Source organism: Oncorhynchus gorbuscha, linkage group LG10 (genome assembly GCF_021184085.1).
Source record: "Oncorhynchus gorbuscha isolate QuinsamMale2020 ecotype Even-year linkage group LG10, OgorEven_v1.0, whole genome shotgun sequence".
NCBI classification, from domain to species: domain Eukaryota; kingdom Metazoa; phylum Chordata; class Actinopteri; order Salmoniformes; family Salmonidae; genus Oncorhynchus; species Oncorhynchus gorbuscha.
Window position 1 is genome coordinate 5186931 of NC_060182.1, and position 19630 is coordinate 5206560.

Consider the following 19630-nt stretch of genomic DNA (forward strand, 5'->3'; position numbering starts at 1 on the left):
TATATATATTGTTTTTTTTTACAATTGTTGACAGATAAATATGTATTTATTTACTATAATTTATAAATAGTTTTATAAACCGTTTTTCTGAGCAAAACAACTCTTGTCAACCCACTTGCACGTCGTGCACGAATGAAAATCAAACCCCTCCTTGTCTGACCAACATCCGAGTGTCTTCCTCGTAGTATAAAACCACTCGCCAATCCTTCATTCTGGCAACAACAACAAAAAACCGAACATATTTACTGCGAATATATTTCACCTCTTATTACAGGGTTGTTAAATAGAAAGGGTTTTATTTTATTTACCCCCAAACAAAAATCTATTTTATAAATGGGCCCCGTCGTCCAAGCGTCAACTCCTTTACTCGTCTGGCAGATTGACCTGGGTGCTGTTTAACATCAGCTCGTCTCTTGGGTAATAAACAAAAGAAAGGTGAGATTTTGTTTTAAAACTGCATTTTAATGATGAATACATTGATGCTGAGTTTAGTTCGCTAATGATTATTTAGCGGTTATTATAAGAGCGTTGTTTTGGACATTTTGATAATAACACGAAGTCAACGTGATTTCAGTCTTTCTTTCTTTCTTTCTTTCTTGTAATTTGTTTGCAGCTAAACTCACTTTCATGTTATTGTTTGCCAACATTACCAAGGAAGATTTGCTTTTTGACATTTTTATCTCGACAAAAAAATGTATGTATTTTTTTAGGTCTTTCGTCCCAAATGGACAACATGTTATTCTAGGTAACGTTTAGTCGAGTTGGCTTTTTCCTTCAACAACCGTATGTTTCTAAACTCAAGTTTGTCATTTTCGTTCACGTTTTTTTGTTAAAGAATGGGAACTATGTAAGTTAGCCAGCAAGATGTAGTTAGGCGCCTAGCTATCTAATGTTACTAGCTAGTTATGTACCACACGGTTTAGGTCATGGTCAGGTTTGGGTTATGTTAGGCTCTAGGTTTGGGTTAGGCTCTAGGTTTGGGTTGGGTTAGGCTCTAGGTTTGGGTTAGGTTAGGCTCTAGGTTTGGGTTAGGTTAGGCTCTAGGTTTGGGTTAGGTTAGGCTCTAGGGTTGGGTTAGGTTAGGCTCTAGGGTTGGGTTAGGTTAGGCTCTAGGGTTGGGTTAGGTTAGGCTCTAGGTTTGGGTTAGGTTAGGCTCTAGGTTTGGGTTAGGTTAGGCTCTAGGTTTGGGTTGGGTTAGGCTCTAGGTTTGGGTTGGGTTAGGCTCTAGGTTTGGGTTAGGTTTTGGTTAGGTTAGGGTTTGGGTTAGGTTAGGCTCTAGGTTTGGATTAGGTCAGGTTAGGGTTTGGGTTAGGTTTTGGTCATGGTCCCTGAGTTTAGCACACCCACATGACTAAGATATTGTAATTTTGGGTCGAGAGTGGGTATACTTTTGGGTGGTTAGACCGTTCGTCCGGTAACCGAAAGGTTCATTGGGCCGAATCCTGGAGCTGACCACGTTCTTCTCCTGAACAAGGCAGTTAACCCACTGTTCCTAGACCAGTTAACCCACTGTTAACCCACTGTTCCTATACCAGTTAACCCACTGTTCCTATACCAGTTAACCCACTGTTCCTAGACCAGTTAACCCCACTGTTCCTAGACCAGTTAACCCCACTGTTCCTAGACCAGTTAACCCACTGTTCCTAGACCAGTTAACCCACTGTTCCTAGACCAGTTAACCCACTGTTCCTAGACCAGTTAACCCACTGTTCCTAGACCAGTTAACCCACTGTTCCTAGACCAGTTAACCCACTGTTCCTAGACCAGTTAACCCACTGTTCCTAGACCAGTTAACCCACTGTTCCTAGACCAGTTAACCCACTGTTCCTAGACCAGTTAACCCACTGTTCCTAGACCAGTTAACCCACTGTTCCTAGACCAGTTAACCCACTGTTCCTAGACCAGTTAACCCCACTGTTCCTAGACCAGTTAACCCCACTGTTCCTAGACCAGTTAACCCCACTGTTCCTATACCAGTTAACCCCACTGTTCCTAGACCAGTTAACCCCACTGTTCCTAGACCAGTTAACCCACTGTTCCTAGACCAGTTAACCCACTGTTCCTAGGCCAGTTAACCCACGGTTCCTAGGCCAGTTAACCCACGGTTCCTAGGCCAGTTAACCCACGGTTCCTAGGCCAGTTAACCCACGGTTCCTAGACCAGTTAACCCACGGTTCCTAGACCAGTTAACCCACGGTTCCTAGACCAGTTAACCCACGGTTCCTAGACCAGTTAACCCACGGTTCCTAGACCAGTTAACCCACTGTTCCTAGACCAGTTAACCCACTGTTCCTAGACCAGTTAACCCACGGTTCCTAGACCAGTTAACCCACGGTTCCTAGACCAGTTAACCCACGGTTCCTAGACCAGTTAACCCACGGTTCCTAGACCAGTTAACCCACGGTTCCTAGACCAGTTAACCCACGGTTCCTAGACCAGTTAACCCACGGTTCCTAGACCAGTTAACCCACGGTTCCTAGACCAGTTAACCCCACGGTTCCTAGACCAGTTAACCCCACGGTTCCTAGACCAGTTAACCCCACGGTTCCTAGACCAGTTAACCCCACGGTTCCTAGACCAGTTAACCCCACGGTTCCTAGACCAGTTAACCCCACTGTTCCTAGACCAGTTAACCCCACTGTTCCTAGGCCAGTTAACCCCACTGTTCCTAGGCCAGTTAACCCCACTGTTCCTAGGCCAGTTAACCCCATTGTTCCTAGGCCAGTTAACCCCACTGTTCCTAGGCCAGTTAACCCCACGGTTCCTAGGCCAGTTAACCCACTGTTCCTAGACCAGTTAAAAAAATACCATGTCATTTGTATTTAGTAGTATCAGATGCCTACATTAATGTCACAGAACAGATGGTAGCTTACACACTAACAATTTGAGACAGCCTTGCCAGTAATGCTTGCTTCAATATTGCTCATATAGATAAGTGTGGGACGTGTTACTGTATGTACTTAGCCAGCCATGCATTCTGAAGAACTGCAAAAAAAAAAACTTGTGCTTATAATGTACAAATGTTTGACTTTTAGTCTCCCTTTCTTCCAGGGTTTCTATCTTCACGCAATATTCAACAAGATCTGAAGAATGGCGTCGATCAACGCAGGCGGTTCTCTCGTTGCTACCAACGACTACTACCGAAGTGAGTAAATGTCGGGCCGGGACATGTCTTTTCAAACGAAGCCCTCAGGGCCTAACTTAATCAAGCTTCATCAGTGTGATTTTTCCTTTGTCTTCGGAAGCATTGAAAACTGTCACGCAAGTAAAACAAATCAGTCAAAAGTTTGGATACACCTACAGTTTTACTTATTTAAAAATGTATATATATTTTCTAGAATAATAGTGAAGACATCAAACTATGAAATGACACATATGGAGTCATGTAGTAACCAAAACATGTGTTAAACAAATCTAAATATATTTTAGATTCTTCAAAGTAGCCACCCTTTACCTCGATGCCAGCTTTGCACACTCTTGGCATTCTCTCAACCAGCTTCATGAGGTAGTCACCTGGAATGCATTTCATTTAACAGGTGTGCCTTGTTAAAAGTTCATTTGTGAAATTTCTTTCTTTTTAATGCGTTTGAGCCAATCAGTTATGTTGTGACAATGTAGTGGTGGTATACAGAAGATGGCCCTATTTGGTAAAACACCAGGTCCATATTATGGCAAGAACAGCTCAAATAAGCAAATAGAAACAACAGTCCATCATTACTTTAAGACATGAAGATCAATCAATCTGGAAAAATTCAAGAAGTTTGAAAGTTTCTTCAAATGCAGTCGCAAAAACCATCAAGCTCTATAATGAAACTGGCTCCCATGAGGACCGCCACAGGAAAGGAAGACCCAGAGTTACCTCTGCTGCAGAGGATAAGATCATCAGAGTTACCAGCCTCAGAAATTGTGGGGGTCAAACCTCTTTGTCATGAATGGGTTGTAAATTGTCCAGCCCTATCCTGATACAGTGACAGGAGAATGGATTGATCTTGTGACAATAGCCTAGGTCTGGAATGGGCTTGTAAAGGTACTGAATGATTTGTCCTGTACAAACCTAACAATCCTATTGGTTTAACTTTCCCCAGGGCGCATCGGCTCCACCTCCAGCAGCAGCTCCTGTGGCAGTTCAGAGTACAGTGGGAGGTCATTCCACACCATCCAGGTACACAAAGCAAGCATGTGGGTGCTGGTGGGAAATGTGTCTGCTGAGTTAACCCAAACTGGTGGGGTAGAGACTGTGTTCAGGGGTGGTACTGCGAGTTAACAAACTGGTGGGGTAGAGACTGTGTTCAGGGGTGGTACTGGGAGTTAACGAACTGGTGGGGTAGAGACTGTGTTCAGGGGTGGTACTGGGAGTTAACGAACTGGTGGGGTAGGGACTGTGGTACTGGGAGTTCCCAAACTGGTGGGGTAGAGACCGTGTGAGTATGGTGATACTGGTATAGTCCCAGTCTTACTACATGGTAGTGCTTTTAAGGTTGGTGACTGTAGGATTCCCTTGCTGTGAGTTGAGCCAGTCAGTTGGTTATGTCATGGCACTGTGCCCTGAGGCAGCAGGGAATGGCAGGCAGTCTTTCCACAGTGATAAGGTCGTTTAGTGAGTTGTGACAGTTCAGGTGTTCTTGGACCTGGAATTGAGATCCTAATCGAATTGGATCTGTGAAATTCCCATCTGACACCACCAGGACCAGGTCATTTTTTTTGGGGGGGGGGGGGGTCTGAGGTGGACCAGATATGTTGAGAATTACATTGGGGTCTACACTACAGCTTAGTATTTTCATACATTTTGTCCCTAATGTGCTCTGTCTCTCCAGAGTGCTCTCTGTCTCTCCAGAGTGCTCTCTGTCTCTCCAGAGTGCTCTCTGTCTCTCCAGAGTGCTCTCTGTCTCTCCAGGGTGCTCTCTGTCTCTCCAGGGTGCTCTCTGTCTCTCCAGGGTGCTCTCTGTCTCTCCAGGGTGCTCTCTGTCTCTCCAGGGTGCTCTCTGTCTCTCCAGGGTGCTCTCTGTCTCTCCAGGGTGCTCTCTGTCTCTCCAGGGTGCTCTCTGTCTCTCCAGGGTGCTCTCTGTCTCTCCAGGGTGCTCTCTGTCTCTCCAGGGTGCTCTCTGTCTCTCCAGGGTGCTCTCTGTCTCTCCAGGGTGCTCTCTGTCTCTCCAGGGTGCTCTCTGTCTCTTCAGGGTGCTCTCTATCTCTCCAGGGTGCTCTCTGTCTCCAGGATGCTCTCTGTCTCCCACTAATTTGTGCACTTTCATTGTGTGAATTGTTTGCCCTTTTTGTTAATTGTTGAAATGTATAAAGTACCTGGCCTGTAGGTCTATAAAAGATTGAGGATTTCTAATTTTAAAAAAATAGTTTAATCTTTATTTAACCAGGCAAGTCAGTTAATTATGAACAAATTCTTATTTTCAATGACTGCCTAGGAACAGTGGGTTAACTGCCTGTTCATGGGCATAACGACAGATTTGTACCTTGTCAGCTCGTGGGTTTGACCTTGCAACCTTCCAGTTACTAGTCCAACGCTCTAATTGTCCTAATGTACTTATGTGCTTCAGAGCATCTCAATGCATTTTTATGGTCACCACAGCCTAGTTCCTGTATTTGAAATATCTTTCCAAACACTCGTTCTCTCCATAGTGAAATGGCAACATGTTGCTGATCCCATATACCCAGCGGAAATCTGAACACTTCGCCCTGGCCTCAAATACAGCTGTGTGTTACAGCAAAACTGCTGTCTTGTCTAGATTACACTATATAGTGACAGTGGCTCGAGCAGGACCGGAGTCAATCACCAAGACACTGAAACCCCACTCTTTAAGGAATACCTAGATAGGTTTAACTGCCTTGTTCAGGGGCAGAACGACAGATCTGTACCTTGTACCACAGCTCAGCCCAGTCAAAACTGGGGTTTGAACAAACTTGCAGGACCGGAGTCAATCACCACCTTCCGGAGACACCTGAAACCCCACCTCTTTAAGGAATACCTAGGATAGTTAGTAATCGCTCTAACCACTATTGTTAGGCTTTGTCATAAGGTGAAAAATAGCTCTGGATAAGAGCGTCTGCAATGCTAAAGCAAGCGTGATGCTAACCATCTAAAGTCAATCTGGTGATGTCTAAAAATGACGTCAAAAGGGGGGAGTTTTTCTACTAATTATTTGCCTCCTTGTTGACTGTATTTCCAAGCCACTGCAATGCATCTTTTGAAATCTTCATCGGCGCTCATTGATGATGCATTGGGTAGAAGGCTCAGTCGAGGGCATCCGTCCAAAACAAACATTCAAAACTCTTATTGTGACGAAACGCCCAACCCATGAATAGCGAGGGCTCAAGATAGACAGAGCGAGGAAGACCGGTGAAGGAGAGAGATTAATTTTTTTGTTTACTGAACCAACTGCCATGTGTAGCTAATTCGATTAAAAAATTAAAAAATAATTATTATACATTTTTTTTAGAGAATGTAGTTATTTTTATCAGGGTATGTTATTGAAATAATTTCAAATCGTGGCTACCGAGCGTGATAGAATTTTCAGGTCATTGGGTTACTGTACATCCGTGACAACCTCTTATGCATTATGTTGGGGCTATTATATAGGCAATTGTCTTATGTTTAGTCATTTTATATGTTTGACCTAGTTATTAATCTTGTTTCTCAGGTCTGCCCAAACAAGACTCTGGACATTGGTGGTCCAGCTTCTTCTTTGGGAAGCAGAACCAGCCAGGAATGACCACACTGACTGAGGAGGCCAAGCAGAAGTAAGTTTACGTAAAATGTTGGCAAAATGACACCGGGTGGACTCTGGAATAACAAATGGACATTTCTTGAGATGGGAAAGTCATTTCTAGGAGTTAACAGGAATTTGAGATGGAGAAATGTCTATTTTATTTCCTTCTGCCCAATTTCAATGCATTCCAATGGCCAGACTTTCAATGGAGAAATGTCCATTCATAGCTCCTCCCACACCTATGCTTGGCTCAGCAAACCGTTAACCCCGCCCTCACACTGTGATTGGTGAGGTGACTATAACCTTCCTGATAGCTACTCTCGTAAAGGTGAGATTGCAAGTGTTCATAAATGGGGGGGGGGGGGGGGGGGGACACCAACAGATTCTTGGTTGGGCCGTTTATATTGGCTTTTAAAGAGAAAGGTGAGTATCTTAAGTTACATAGTCCCATAGTGCACGTGCTTACATTTATACAGACTCATTTGGTCAGTACAGGCCTTCTAGAGTACAGGCCTTCTAGAGTACAGGCCTTCTAGAGTACAGGCCTTCTAGAGTACAGGCCTTCTAGAGTACAGGCCTTCTAGAGTACAGGCCTTCTAGAGTACAGGCCTTCTAGAGTACAGGCTTATTAATATCAAACAAATAAAAGAATGAGCATCTGTAATTTCACACAAATGTAAGCGTAGCAGGGTTTGCATATTCACGTGTAGCCTACAGCCTTGTAGGATCGTTATTCAGATGGTCTTACACTGTCCTTCTCTCACACTGGGATTTATGGTATTACTGGCTTAGTACACAAATGGGAACAACAAAATCCCCGCTAAGTCCCAGGGCGTCTTACCAGAATGCTAGCAAAACCCCGCTAAATCCCATAGGGCGCTTACCAGAATGCTAGCAAAACTAAATCCCAAACCAGAATGCTAGCAAAACCCCGCTAAATCCCTGTCTTACCAGAATTCTAGCAAAACCCCGCTAAGTCCCATAGGGCGTTTACCAGAATGCTAGCAAAACCCCGCTAAGTCCCATACAGCCTTACCAGAATGCTAGCTAAATCCCAGAGGGCGTCTTACCAGAATGCTAGCTAAGTCCCATAGGGCGTCTTACCAGAATTTAGCTAAATCCCATAGGGGTCTTACCAGAATGCTAGCTAAAATGGGCGTCTTACCAGAATGCTAGCTAAGTCCCATAGGGCGTCTTACCAGAATGCTAGCTAAATCCCATAGGGCGTCTTACCAGAATGCTAGCTAAATCCCATAGGGCGTCTTACCAGAATGCTAGCTAAAATAGGGCGTCTTACCAGAATGCTAGCTAAATCCCATAGGGCGTCTTACCAGAATGCTAGCTAAATCCCATAGGGCGTCTTACCAGAATGCTAGCTAAATCCCATAGGGCGTCTTACCAGAATGCTAGCTAAATCCCATAGGGCGTCTTACCAGAATGCTAGCTAAATCCCATAGGGCGTCTTACCAGAATGCTAGCTAAATCCCATAGGGCGTCTTACCAGAATGCTAGCTAAATCCCATAGGGCGTCTTACCAGAATGCTAGCTAAATCCCATAGGGCGTCTTACCAGAATGCTAGCTAAATCCCATAGGGCGTCTTACCCAGAATGCTACCAGAAGCTAAATCCCATAGGGCGTCTTACCAGAATGCTAGCTAAATCCCATAGGGCGTCTTACCAGAATGCTAGCTAAATCCCATAGGGCGTCTTACCAGAATGCTAGCTAAATCCCATAGGGCGTCTTACCAGAATGCTAGCTAAGTCCCATAGGGCGTCTTACCAGAATGCTAGCTAAATCCCATAGGGCGTCTTACCAGAATGCTAGCTAAATCCCATAGGGCGTCTTACCAGAATGCTAGCTAAGTCCCATAGGGCGTCTTACCAGAATGCTAGCTAAATCCCATAGGGCGTCTTACCAGAATGCTAGCTAAATCCCATAGGGCGTCTTACCAGAATGCTAGCTAAATCCCATAGGGCGTCTTACCAGAATGCTAGCTAAATCCCATAGGGCGTCTTACCAGAATGCTAGCTAAATCCCATAGGGCGTCTTACCAGAATGCTAGCTAAATCCCATAGGGCGTCTTACCAGAATGCTAGCTAAATCCCATAGGGCGTCTTACCAGAATGCTAGCTAAATCCCATAGGGCGTCTTACCAGAATGCTAGCTAAATCCCATAGGGCGTCTTACCAGAATGCTAGCTAAATCCCATAGGGCGTCTTACCAGAATGCTAGCTAAGTCCCATAGGGCGTCTTACCAGAATGCTAGCTAAATCCCATAGGGCGTCTTACCAGAATGCTAGCTAAATCCCATAGGGCGTCTTACCAGAATGCTAGCTAAATCCCATAGGGCGTCTTACCAGAATGCTAGCTAAATCCCATAGGGCGTCTTACCAGAATGCTAGCTAAATCCCATAGGGCGTCTTACCAGAATGCTAGCTAAATCCCATAGGGCGTCTTACCAGAATGCTAGCTAAATCCCATAGGGCGTCTTACCAGAATGCTAGCTAAGTCCCATAGGGCGTCTTACCAGAATGCTAGCTAAGTCCCATAGGGCGTCTTACCAGAATGCTAGCTAAATCCCATAGGGCGTCTTACCAGAATGCTAGCTAAATCCCATAGGGCGTCTTACCAGAATGCTAGCTAAGTCCCATAGGGCGTCTTACCAGAATGCTAGCTAAGTCCCATAGGGCGTCTTACCAGAATGCTAGCTAAGTCCCATAGGGCGTCTTACCAGAATGCTAGCTAAATCCCATAGGGCGTCTTACCAGAATGCTAGCTAAATCCCATAGGGCGTCTTACCAGAATGCTAGCTAAATCCCATAGGGCGTCTTACCAGAATGCTAGCTAAATCCCATAGGGCGTCTTACCAGAATGCTAGCTAAATCCCATAGGGCGTCTTACCAGAATGCTAGCTAAATCCCATAGGGCGTCTTACCAGAATGCTAGCTAAATCCCATAGGGCGTCTTACCAGAATGCTAGCTAAATCCCATAGGGCGTCTTACCAGAATGCTAGCTAAATCCCATAGGGCGTCTTACCAGAATGCTAGCTAAGTCCCATAGGGCGTCTTACCAGAATGCTAGCTAAATCCCATAGGGCGTCTTACCAGAATGCTAGCTAAATCCCAAGGCGTCTTACCAGAATGCTAGCTAAATCCCATAGGGCGTCTTACCAGAATGCTAGCTAAATCCCATAGGGCGTCTTACCAGAATGCTAGCTAAGTCCCATAGGGCGTCTTACCAGAATGCTAGCTAAATTAGGGCGTCTTACCAGAATGCTAGCTAAATCCCTAGGGTGTCTTCCCAGAATGACAAAAGCTAAGTCCCAGGGCTCTTACCAGAATGAGCAAAACGCTAAGTCCCATAGGGCGTCTTACCAGAATGCTAGCTAAATTTCGTCTTACCAGAATGCTAGCTAAATCCCATAGGGCGTCTTACCAGAATGCTAGCTAAATCCCATTTTTACCAGAATGCTAGCTAAATCCCATAGGGCTCTTACCAGAATGCTAGCTAAACAACGTCTTCCAGAATGCTGTTCTCAGGGCGTCTTACCAGAATGCTAGCTAAATCCCAACTCTTACCAGAATGCTAGCTAAGTCCCATAGGGCGTCTTACCAGAATGCTAGCTAAGTCCCATAGGGCGTCTTACCAGAATGCTAGCTAAGTCCCATAGGGCGTCTTACCAGAATGCTAGCTAAATCCCATAGGGCGTCTTACCAGAATGCTAGCTAAATCCCTCCCTTACCAGAATGCTAGCTAAGTCCCATAGGGCGTCTTACCAGAATGCTAGCTAAGTCCCATAGGGCGTCTTACCAGAATGCTAGCAAAGTTAATACACATAAGCAAAAACCAGCTATTTAAAAGTGTTGTGAAACAACTTCAACTAGTAGTCAACTCATTCTGACATTTCCAAACCCTTATTAGGGCATTGTCTTGCTTGATGAATACTTCCTCCTGGGTCTCTATGACAGACAGCTTTCTGACACGCTAAGGGCATAATCCTCATGGCAATTTCATCTACAACATTAAACATTTACAATGCCATTTTTCCTTGTTCTCACACTCAACCCTCTCTCTCCCTAAACAACTCCTCCTTGTTCTCACACTCAACCTCTCCCTAAACAACTCCTCCTTGTTCTCACACTCAACCTCTTTCTCCCTAAACAACTCCTCCTTGTTCTCACACTCAACCTCTTTCTCCCTAAACAACTCCTCCTTGTTCTCACACTCAACCTCTCTCTCCCTAAACAACTCCTCCTTGTTCTCACACTCAACCTCTCTCTCCCTAAACAACTCCTCCTTGTTCTCACACTCAACCTCTCTCTCCCTAAACAACTCTTCCTTGCATCACACTCAACCTGTCCTCCATCCCTGGGAATTGAACCGGCGACCTTTTGCATTGTTATTGCTACAGTCTTACCAACTGAGCCACGCAGGACACCCTTACCATCTCCCCGTTTTGCTTTGCTCTCACACTCTACCTCTCTCTTCCAGGGCGGCGGCCATGACTGTGACCAACGGCCAGGTGACCTGCGTTGCCAGGGAGATGGTGATGAAGAGGCAGGTCAGCGAGGGCAGCACAGCCGGGACGTCCGAGCCGGGGAGTTCACCCCCGTCCTGAGAGATGGGACAAACGCTAGGAGACCGAGGCTGCGTCCTCATTCCCTAAACCCTTGATTCTGTTCCATCCTCCACACTACATAGAATGTATGCCTGTTACATTGCTTCATACTAGGTAGTATGGATATTGGAACATAGCCTTTTTTTTTTGTCTTAGTAGGACAGGCTGACAATGATCGTTGTTTTTATTTTGTATCCCGTTTTTTAAAAGGTTTTAATCTATGAACAAAATATATATATAAAAAAAAACTTTTTTACATTTGTACTTGTCTGTAACACTGTGGTGCCCTCAACTTTGGTTAACTTCTCCACTTTGTCACCCTGTGATTGCAGATGTCTAGTAAAAGTCGCCTCAGCCTAATTATGGACTTGTCTGTCATTTTTCTGTTTCTTTCAATGGAATTGAATTGCTCTGAAAACAATCTTGGTATGCCGAACAGTCAACGTTACCCTGGGCAATCAGTTTCCAACAGTCAACATTCAAAAGGATCAGACCCTATAGAGAACATGCATTTTTTTATTTTTTATTACCAGTATAATTTTTGTACGTTTACACACTCAGGAATGTCATAAATTAGGAATAATTAGCTTCCCTAAATAAAATAAATTAACCTTCACACATCTAGATCAGGGGTTTAAGCTGTAGAACCCACTTCCTACATTTGAATATAAAAATAGATTTTTATCAAACAAAACTATTCTACATTTTATGGGACCCTCAGGATGACAAATCTAGAGTCGAGACACCATATCGTCTGACACGGTTAGGTTCTACTCCGGTACGGTACTCTGGATACGGACGCAGAGAAAAGCTACGACCAGAACAGGATTTCTCAGCTGAATAGCACAGCGCTAGCTACAGAGTCAGTTTTATCTACAGTACCTGGGGTGAATGTCTCAGCAGGCTGGGACAGGCTGGACCAGATGGCTGTCTGGCTCTGCTCTCCCTTCAGATAGCAGAATGGTATCCGCATCTTATCATTCTCACTTCTCTTCCCCAACTGCTATGTAGAAAGCCATCTCTTCGCTTCCCACAGAAACCAGTCGGTTGGACAGTAACTTAACCTTGACCGTATCATAACCCTGACAAATGGCTCCCATTCATTCATGCACTCCGAGGCAGTCCCCTATGCCTAAACACAATGCACATAGCTTCACCCTAATCACAATCCAGGGACTGCGGTTGAAAATTATCCGGCTGGCTAAAACCGGCACTTTTACTGAAACGTTGATTAATGTGCACTGTCCCTGTAAAAATAAACTAAACTAACCCATAACAGGATCATTACTACGGATTATTCTAGAAAAGGTTCTTGAGTCATAACTGCCTCCAACAGCACCATTGTAATTTTATTTTACCCTGTTGAGAAAAGCTTTCTCCGGCATTCTGCTATTTTATACTGAGAGATACATTTCTATACCTCAAAGAAAGGAAAACCGCTTATGATTGGCTTATTTCATCTTGATTGTACCTTTTTATATTTTTTATTTCACTAGTCAGTTGAACAAATTCTTATCTACAATGGCGGCCTACCAAAAGGCAAAAAAGGCCTGAGGGGGCTGGGATTAAAAATATATTTATTTTATGTTTGTATTTGGTAAATCAAGTGAGGTTGGTTCCATAAAACAAGTATGAAAGACTAGTTTTCTATATACAAATGACACTTCCATCAGAGGTTACTGTTTGTGAATATATAAAGCACATCAGTCAATAAATACATTGACATACCTGTCTTGGGGATTTGACCAGAAGCTAACTAAATGCTATTGTCGGTACATCGATTACAATAGAGTTCTAACCGTTAGACTACGTGAATGTGTCATGTCTTGTTACCCAGGAACCAAACACACGGAACAGAAGGGACCAGGGAAAAACAAACCCTGATCATTATGTTCCTGAAGGGCTTTTATCTTTACACTGAGCAGCAGTTTTTCCAGGTCACTGGGTAGGTGTGTTGGGAACATTACAGAGCGAGAACCCAGGCAACAGGTTTCTGCTGCCTGTCTCTAGCTCTGAACCAGGCTACAGGTTTCTGCTGCCTGTCTCTAGCTCTGAACCAGGCTACAGGTTTCTGCTGCCTGTTTCTAGCTCTGAACCAGGCAACAGGTTTCTGCTGCCTGTCTCTAGCTCTGAACCAGGCAACAGGTTTCTGCTGCCTGTCTCTAGCTCTGAACCAGGCTACAGGTTTCTGCTGCCTGTCTCTAGCTCTGAACCAAGCAACAGGTTTCTGCTGCCTGTCTCTCTCTCTAGCTCTGAACCAGGCAACAGGTTTCTGCTGCCTGTCTCTAGCTCTGAACCAGGCAACAGGTTTCTGCTGCCTGTCTCTCTCTCTAGCTCTGAACCAGGCAACAGGTTTCTGCTGCCTGTCTCTAGCTCTGAACCAGGCAACAGGTTTCTGCTGCCTGTCTCTCTCTCTAGCTCTGAACCAGGCAACAGGTTTCTGCTGCCTGTCTCTAGCTCTGAACCAGGCAACAGGTTTCTGCTGCCTGTCTCTCTCTCTAGCTCTGAACCAGGCAACAGGTTTCTGCTGCCTGTCTCTAGCTCTGAACCAGGCAACAGGTTTCTGCTGCCTGTCTCTAGCTCTGAACCAGGCAACAGGTTTCTGCTGCCTGTCTCTAGCTCTGAACCAGGCTACAGGTTTCTGCTGCCTGTCTCTCTCTCTAGCTCTGAACCAGGCAACAGGTTTCTACTGCCTGTCTCTAGCTCTGAACCAGGCAACAGGTTTCTGCTGCCTGTCTCTAGCTCTGAACCAGGCAACAGGTTTCTGCTGCCTGTCTCTAGCTCTGAACCAGGCAACAGGTTTCTGCTGCCTGTCTCTCTCTCTAGCTCTGAACCAGGCAACAGGTTTCTGCTGCCTGTCTCTCTCTCTAGCTCTGAACCAGGCAACAGGTTTCTGCTGCCTGTCTCTCTCTCTAGCTCTGAACCAGGCAACAGGTTTCTGCTGCCTGTCTCTCTCTCTAGCTCTGAACCAAGCAACAGGTTTCTGCTGCCTGTCTCTAGCTCTGAACCAGGCTACAGGTTTCTGCTGCCTGTCTCTAGCTCTGAACCAGGCTACAGGTTTCTGCTGCCTGTCTCTAGCTCTGAACCAAGCAACAGGTTTCTGCTGCCTGTCTCCTCTCTCTCTAGCTCTGAACCAGGCAACAGGTTTCTGCTGCCTGTCTCTAGCTCTGAACCAGGCAACAGGTTTCTGCTGCCTGTCTCTAGCTCTGAACCAGGCAACAGGTTTCTGCTGCCTGTCTCTCTCTCTAGCTCTGAACCAGGCAATAGGTTTCTGCTGCCTGTCTCTAGCTCTGAACCAGGCAACAGGTTTCTGCTGCCTGTCTCTCTCTCTAGCTCTGAACCAGGCAACAGGTTTCTGCTGCCTGTCTCTAGCTCTGAACCAGGCAACAGGTTTCTGCTGCCTGTCTCTAGCTCTGAACCAGGCAACAGGTTTCTGCTGCCTGTCTCTCTCTCTAGCTCTGAACCAGGCAACAGGTTTCTGCTGCCTGTCTCTAGCTCTGAACCAGGCAACAGGTTTCTGCTGCCTGTCTCTCTCTCTAGCTCTGAACCAGGCAACAGGTTTCTACTGCCTGTCTCTAGCTCTGAACCAAGCAACAGTTTTCTGTTGCCTGTCTCTCTCTAGCTCTCTCTAACAGGTTCTTGCAATGTACAAGGAGATTTTAATTCAACTACCATGCTGCTCCGAAAGCAAATACTGTTACAGTAAACAGATCCGAATCTGACTCATGTCAACAGGTTCCTGCTGTAGGAGATTGGTGAATCTGATCTGTAATCAGATCTTATTTGATTAATGTCTATACCTTTTCGTTGTTGTTGCTCTATGGTCTGATCTAAACGCAGTTGTTTTATTCCAGTCATGTATGAATGTTCCCATATTGCTGCCTGGCAACCAGCCAGTATCAGGAGGAACATCTTGTCCCTTCAGTGGTGCTGCACAGAGAAGAATCAAATCTAATCTAATTTATTTATAAAGCCCTTCCTACATCAGCTGATATCTCAAAGTGCTGTACAGAAACCCAGCCTAAAACCCCAAACAGCAAGCAATGCAGGTGTAGAAGCAGGCTGCGGACAAGTTATGAAACGAAGAAAGGAAGTGAGGGGGAAATTAATAAAAGAAAGAGGAGAGTAGGGGCAGAGGGGGGGGGGTATAACTGGACTGTGTGTTTGATTGAATTCACATCGTATTCCAATGTATGGAATAATATACAAAGGGGGTTCTTTTCAATCCATATCGCGGAAGTTCAGCGTTACGGCGCGATTGAAATTTTAAAAGGCGATGTTAGTGGAGACTACATTCGCGGTAAAACGCTGAAATATGTCGGCTCAATCAGAAATGGCCTTTAAGTTTCGATAGCGTGCGATCTGTAACGCTTCGGCGAATAGAGGTTGAATAAAGGCTGACGTCTGTTTTAGAGAGCGCTTGCAGAAATCGCTTTTTTTTTCTTCTCACCCTTCCTTCTGCCTTCAACGAAATAGGAGTCAGGGTAGGATAGGAAGTGACGCAAAATGTAAAACCGGTCCAACACAGACTGGCTTGATCAAGTGCATATTTCTGTGCTGAGGACAGACAGAGTGGAAGGTGTCTTCTCCCTTGTCTTCCTTTTGGAGTCTTTTCCCCTTGTGTGTTTCAACCTGTTGATTGGTGGTGGTGTGTCTCTACTGGACCGCTCTGTTGGCTGGGGGGCGCTGGACCGGGGCGCTGGACTGGGGGCGCCGGGTGAGGGTGGGCTGGAGGGGTGGTGGGCTGGGGCGCTGGAAAGGGGTGCTGGACTGGGGGCGCCGGGTGTGGGTGGGCTGGAGGGGTGGGTGGGCTGGGGCGCTGGACAGGGGGCGCCGGGTGAGGGTGGGTTGGGGGGACGCTGGACGGGACGGTGCGTGGTTTGGGGCTCCCCAGAACCACACTGACCCACCATCCTTTAGATATCCCCCCTGCTCCTGGGAACTCTGAGGAGGATACGAAGTGGTTAGTACTCAAGTAGTAACAAATGACAGGTGACAATACAAAGTACAAGACAGACAGCACCAGTCTAGTTGAACCACTGTGTGATGTCATCATTAAAGGAGTAGTGTGGAGAATATGACGGTTCAGTCACCTGGTTGTGTTGACATGGTCACCCAGACCAGTACTTGGAGCATCGACCAATCAGAGAGGCTGTAGACTGCAGTAGGCTTTATACTCTCTGTAGGGCTTGTTTTGTCTATGGAAAGAGATACAATAGTGACTATAAAACCGGAGAGAGATAAAACAGTGACTTTACAGAGAGAGATAATGCAGTGACTTTACTAGAGAGAGATGAACGAGATAAAACAGTGACTTTACAGAGAGAGATAAAACAGTGACTATATGGAGAGAGATAAAACGCAGTGACTATGGAGAGAGATAAAACAGTGACTATGGAGAGAGATAAAACAGTGACTTTACTATGGAGAGAGATAAAACAGTGCAGATGACTTTACAGAGAGATATAACAGAGAGAGATAAAACAGTGACTCTACGGAGAGAGATAAAAAACAGTGACTATGGAGAGAGATAAAACAGTGACTATATGGAGAGAGATAAAACAGTGACTACAGAGAGAGATAAAAAACAGTGACTATATGGAGAGAGATAAAACAGTGACTACAGAGAGAGATAAAACAGTGACTATATGGAGAGAGATAAAACAGTGACTATATGGAGAGAGATAAAACAGTGACTATGGAGAGAGATATGGAGAGAGATAAAACAGTGACTATATGGAGAGAGATAAAACAGTGACTATATAAAACAGTGGAGAGAGATAAAACAGTGATAAAACTGATATGGAGAGAGATAAAAAACAGTGACTCTATATGGAGAGAGGAGAGAGATAAAACAGTGACTATAAAACAGGAGAGAGATAAAACAGTGACTATATGGAGAGAGATAAAACAGTGACTATGGAGAGAGATAAAACAGTGACTATATGGAGAGAGATAAAACAGTGACTATGGAGAGAGATATGGAGAGAGATAAAACAGTGTGACTATATGGAGAGAGATAAAACAGTGACTATGGGAGAGAGATATGGAGAGAGATAAAACAGTGACTATGGAGAGAGATAAAACAGTGACTATATGGAGAGAGATAAAACAGTGACTCTACAGAGAGAGATAAAACAGTGACTATATGGAGAGAGATAAAACAGTGACTATAAAGAGAGAGATAAAACAGTGACTATAGAGAGATAAAACAGTGACTATATGGAGAGAGACAGAGAGATAAAACAGTGACTATAAAGAGAGAGATAAAACAGTGACTACGGAGAGAGATAAAACAGTGACTATAAAACAGTGAGAGAGATAAAACAGTGACTATAAAACAGTGACTATGGAGAGAGATAAAACAGTGACTATGGAGAGAGATAAAACAGTGACTATATGGAGAGAGATAAAACAGTGACTATGGAGAGAGATAAAACAGTGACTATAAAACAGTGAGAGAGATAAAACAGTGACTATGGAGAGAGATAAAAACTATATGGAGAGAGATAAAGTGACTATGGAGAGAGATAAAACAGTGACTATATGGAGAGAGATAAAACAGTGACTATGGAGAGAGATAAAACAGTGACTATATGGAGAGAGATAAAACAGTGACTATATGGAGAGAGATAAAACAGTGACTATATGGAGAGAGTGACTATATGGAGAGAGATAAAACAGTGACTATGGAGAGAGATAAAACAGTGACTATATGGAGAGAGATAAAACAGTGACTATGGAGAGAGATATGGAGAGAGAAAACAGTGACTATATGGAGAGAGATAAAACAGTGACTATGAGAGAGAGATAAAACAGTGACTATATGGAGAGAGATAAAACAGTGACTATACTGGAGAGAGATAAAACAGTGACTGGAGAGAGATATGACTATATGGAGAGAGATAAAACAGTGACTATGGAGAGAGATAAAACAGTGACTATATGGAGAGAGATAAAACAGTGACTGACTATATGAGAGAGATAAAACGTGAGAGAGATAAAACAGTGACTATATGGAGAGAGATAAAACAGTGACTATAAAGAGAGAGATAAAACAGTGACTACAGAGAGATAAAACAGTGACTATAAAGAGAGAGATAAAACAGTGACTACTGAGAGAGATAAAACAGTGACTATAAAGAGAGAGATAAAACAGTGACTATAAAGAGAGAGATAAAACAGTGACTATATGGAGAGAGATAAAACAGTGACTATATGGAGAGAGATAAAACAGTGACTATATGGAGAGAGATAAAACAGTGACTCTACGGAGAGAGATAAAACAGTGACTATCACATTTCAGATAAGCACATTCACATGCAGCTTTTCAGAGACATTCCTGGTTACTCAGTCTATCTGTATCAGTGGGGAACCGTCAGGGCCTTCCCCAAGGATTTATACAAATGTATGTTTTTTAAATTAAATGTTGTTTTAATTTCTATTTAATCTTTAAAATAATCTTAATAATCATCTGATTTCATCTTCAGATTTTCTTTTGCTAGGTTGTGTTGTAGTAGTGTCACAATGTTAGCTAGCTTGTGTTGTAGTAGTGTCACAATGTTAGCTAGCTTGTGTTGTAGGAGTGTCATAATGAAGAGGGCTGCAGCAACTGTTATCAGCTTCAAAGTGGTGTTAAGCTACCATAGGTTGTGTAAACAGTGTGCTTTTTGTTTTGTTGGTCACATTATTTTATGCTGTGTGTCATTTTGTTTTCCATGCCGGTTCGGTCTCTGTGTGTGAAGGCAGCCAGGGAGCGGTGGCCAGGCCTGTTCGATTCAGTCATAATGACATCAAAAATATCACTGCTCCTACTTCACTACAACTAGAATGGTCCAACTACAGAAGATATGATGCACTAAGTGATGCTATGTTTTCCGTTATTTTCTTGATATTTGAGTTTGATACAACGCATTTGAAGATGCTTGGTCCCTCGGAAGGACTAGGTCCTATAGTCATGGTTCACCACTGATCTGTATGTGAGTGACCCAGCCCTGTTCTCAGCCGATTGAGACTGCGTGTTGGACTGAAAACGGTAGTAAACTCTTTCAGCTTGGCATGTTTGGCTTACAACAATGGAGGCTCCTCAGAGGAGGAAGAGGAGGACCATCCTCCTCAGTGAATATTTTTTTTATAAAAAAAAAATAATAGTGACACAATAAAAAAAAAGTTATAATTTTTAGATAAAACTATACTGAATATATTAACATGTCACCAAATAATTTATTTAAACGACAAAGGTCTACAGTAGCCCAACAGCACCCTCTGGTATAGCACCATGGTGTAGCTGG

General features: G+C 44.2%; 1 protein-coding gene and 1 pseudogene across 1 annotated transcript in view; one reads left to right on the forward strand and one right to left on the reverse strand.

Annotated features, from left to right (window-relative positions):
- The first annotated feature begins 158 nt into the window (after window positions 1–158).
- On the forward strand, window positions 159–11699 carry LOC124045463 (annotated as a pseudogene).
- Window positions 11700–14752: 3053 nt separating this feature from the next.
- LOC124044978 (alpha carbonic anhydrase 8-like) overlaps window positions 14753–19630 on the reverse strand; it is a 30305-nt gene continuing 25427 nt past the window's right edge. The window contains exons 3-4 of the mRNA XM_046364182.1: window positions 16433–16537; window positions 14753–16283 (exon numbers count right to left, since the gene is read on the reverse strand). Coding sequence (XP_046220138.1) covers window positions 15967–16283; window positions 16433–16537 — 422 coding nt within the window. The 3' untranslated portion in view covers window positions 14753–15966. The remainder of the gene's footprint in view (window positions 16284–16432; window positions 16538–19630) is intronic.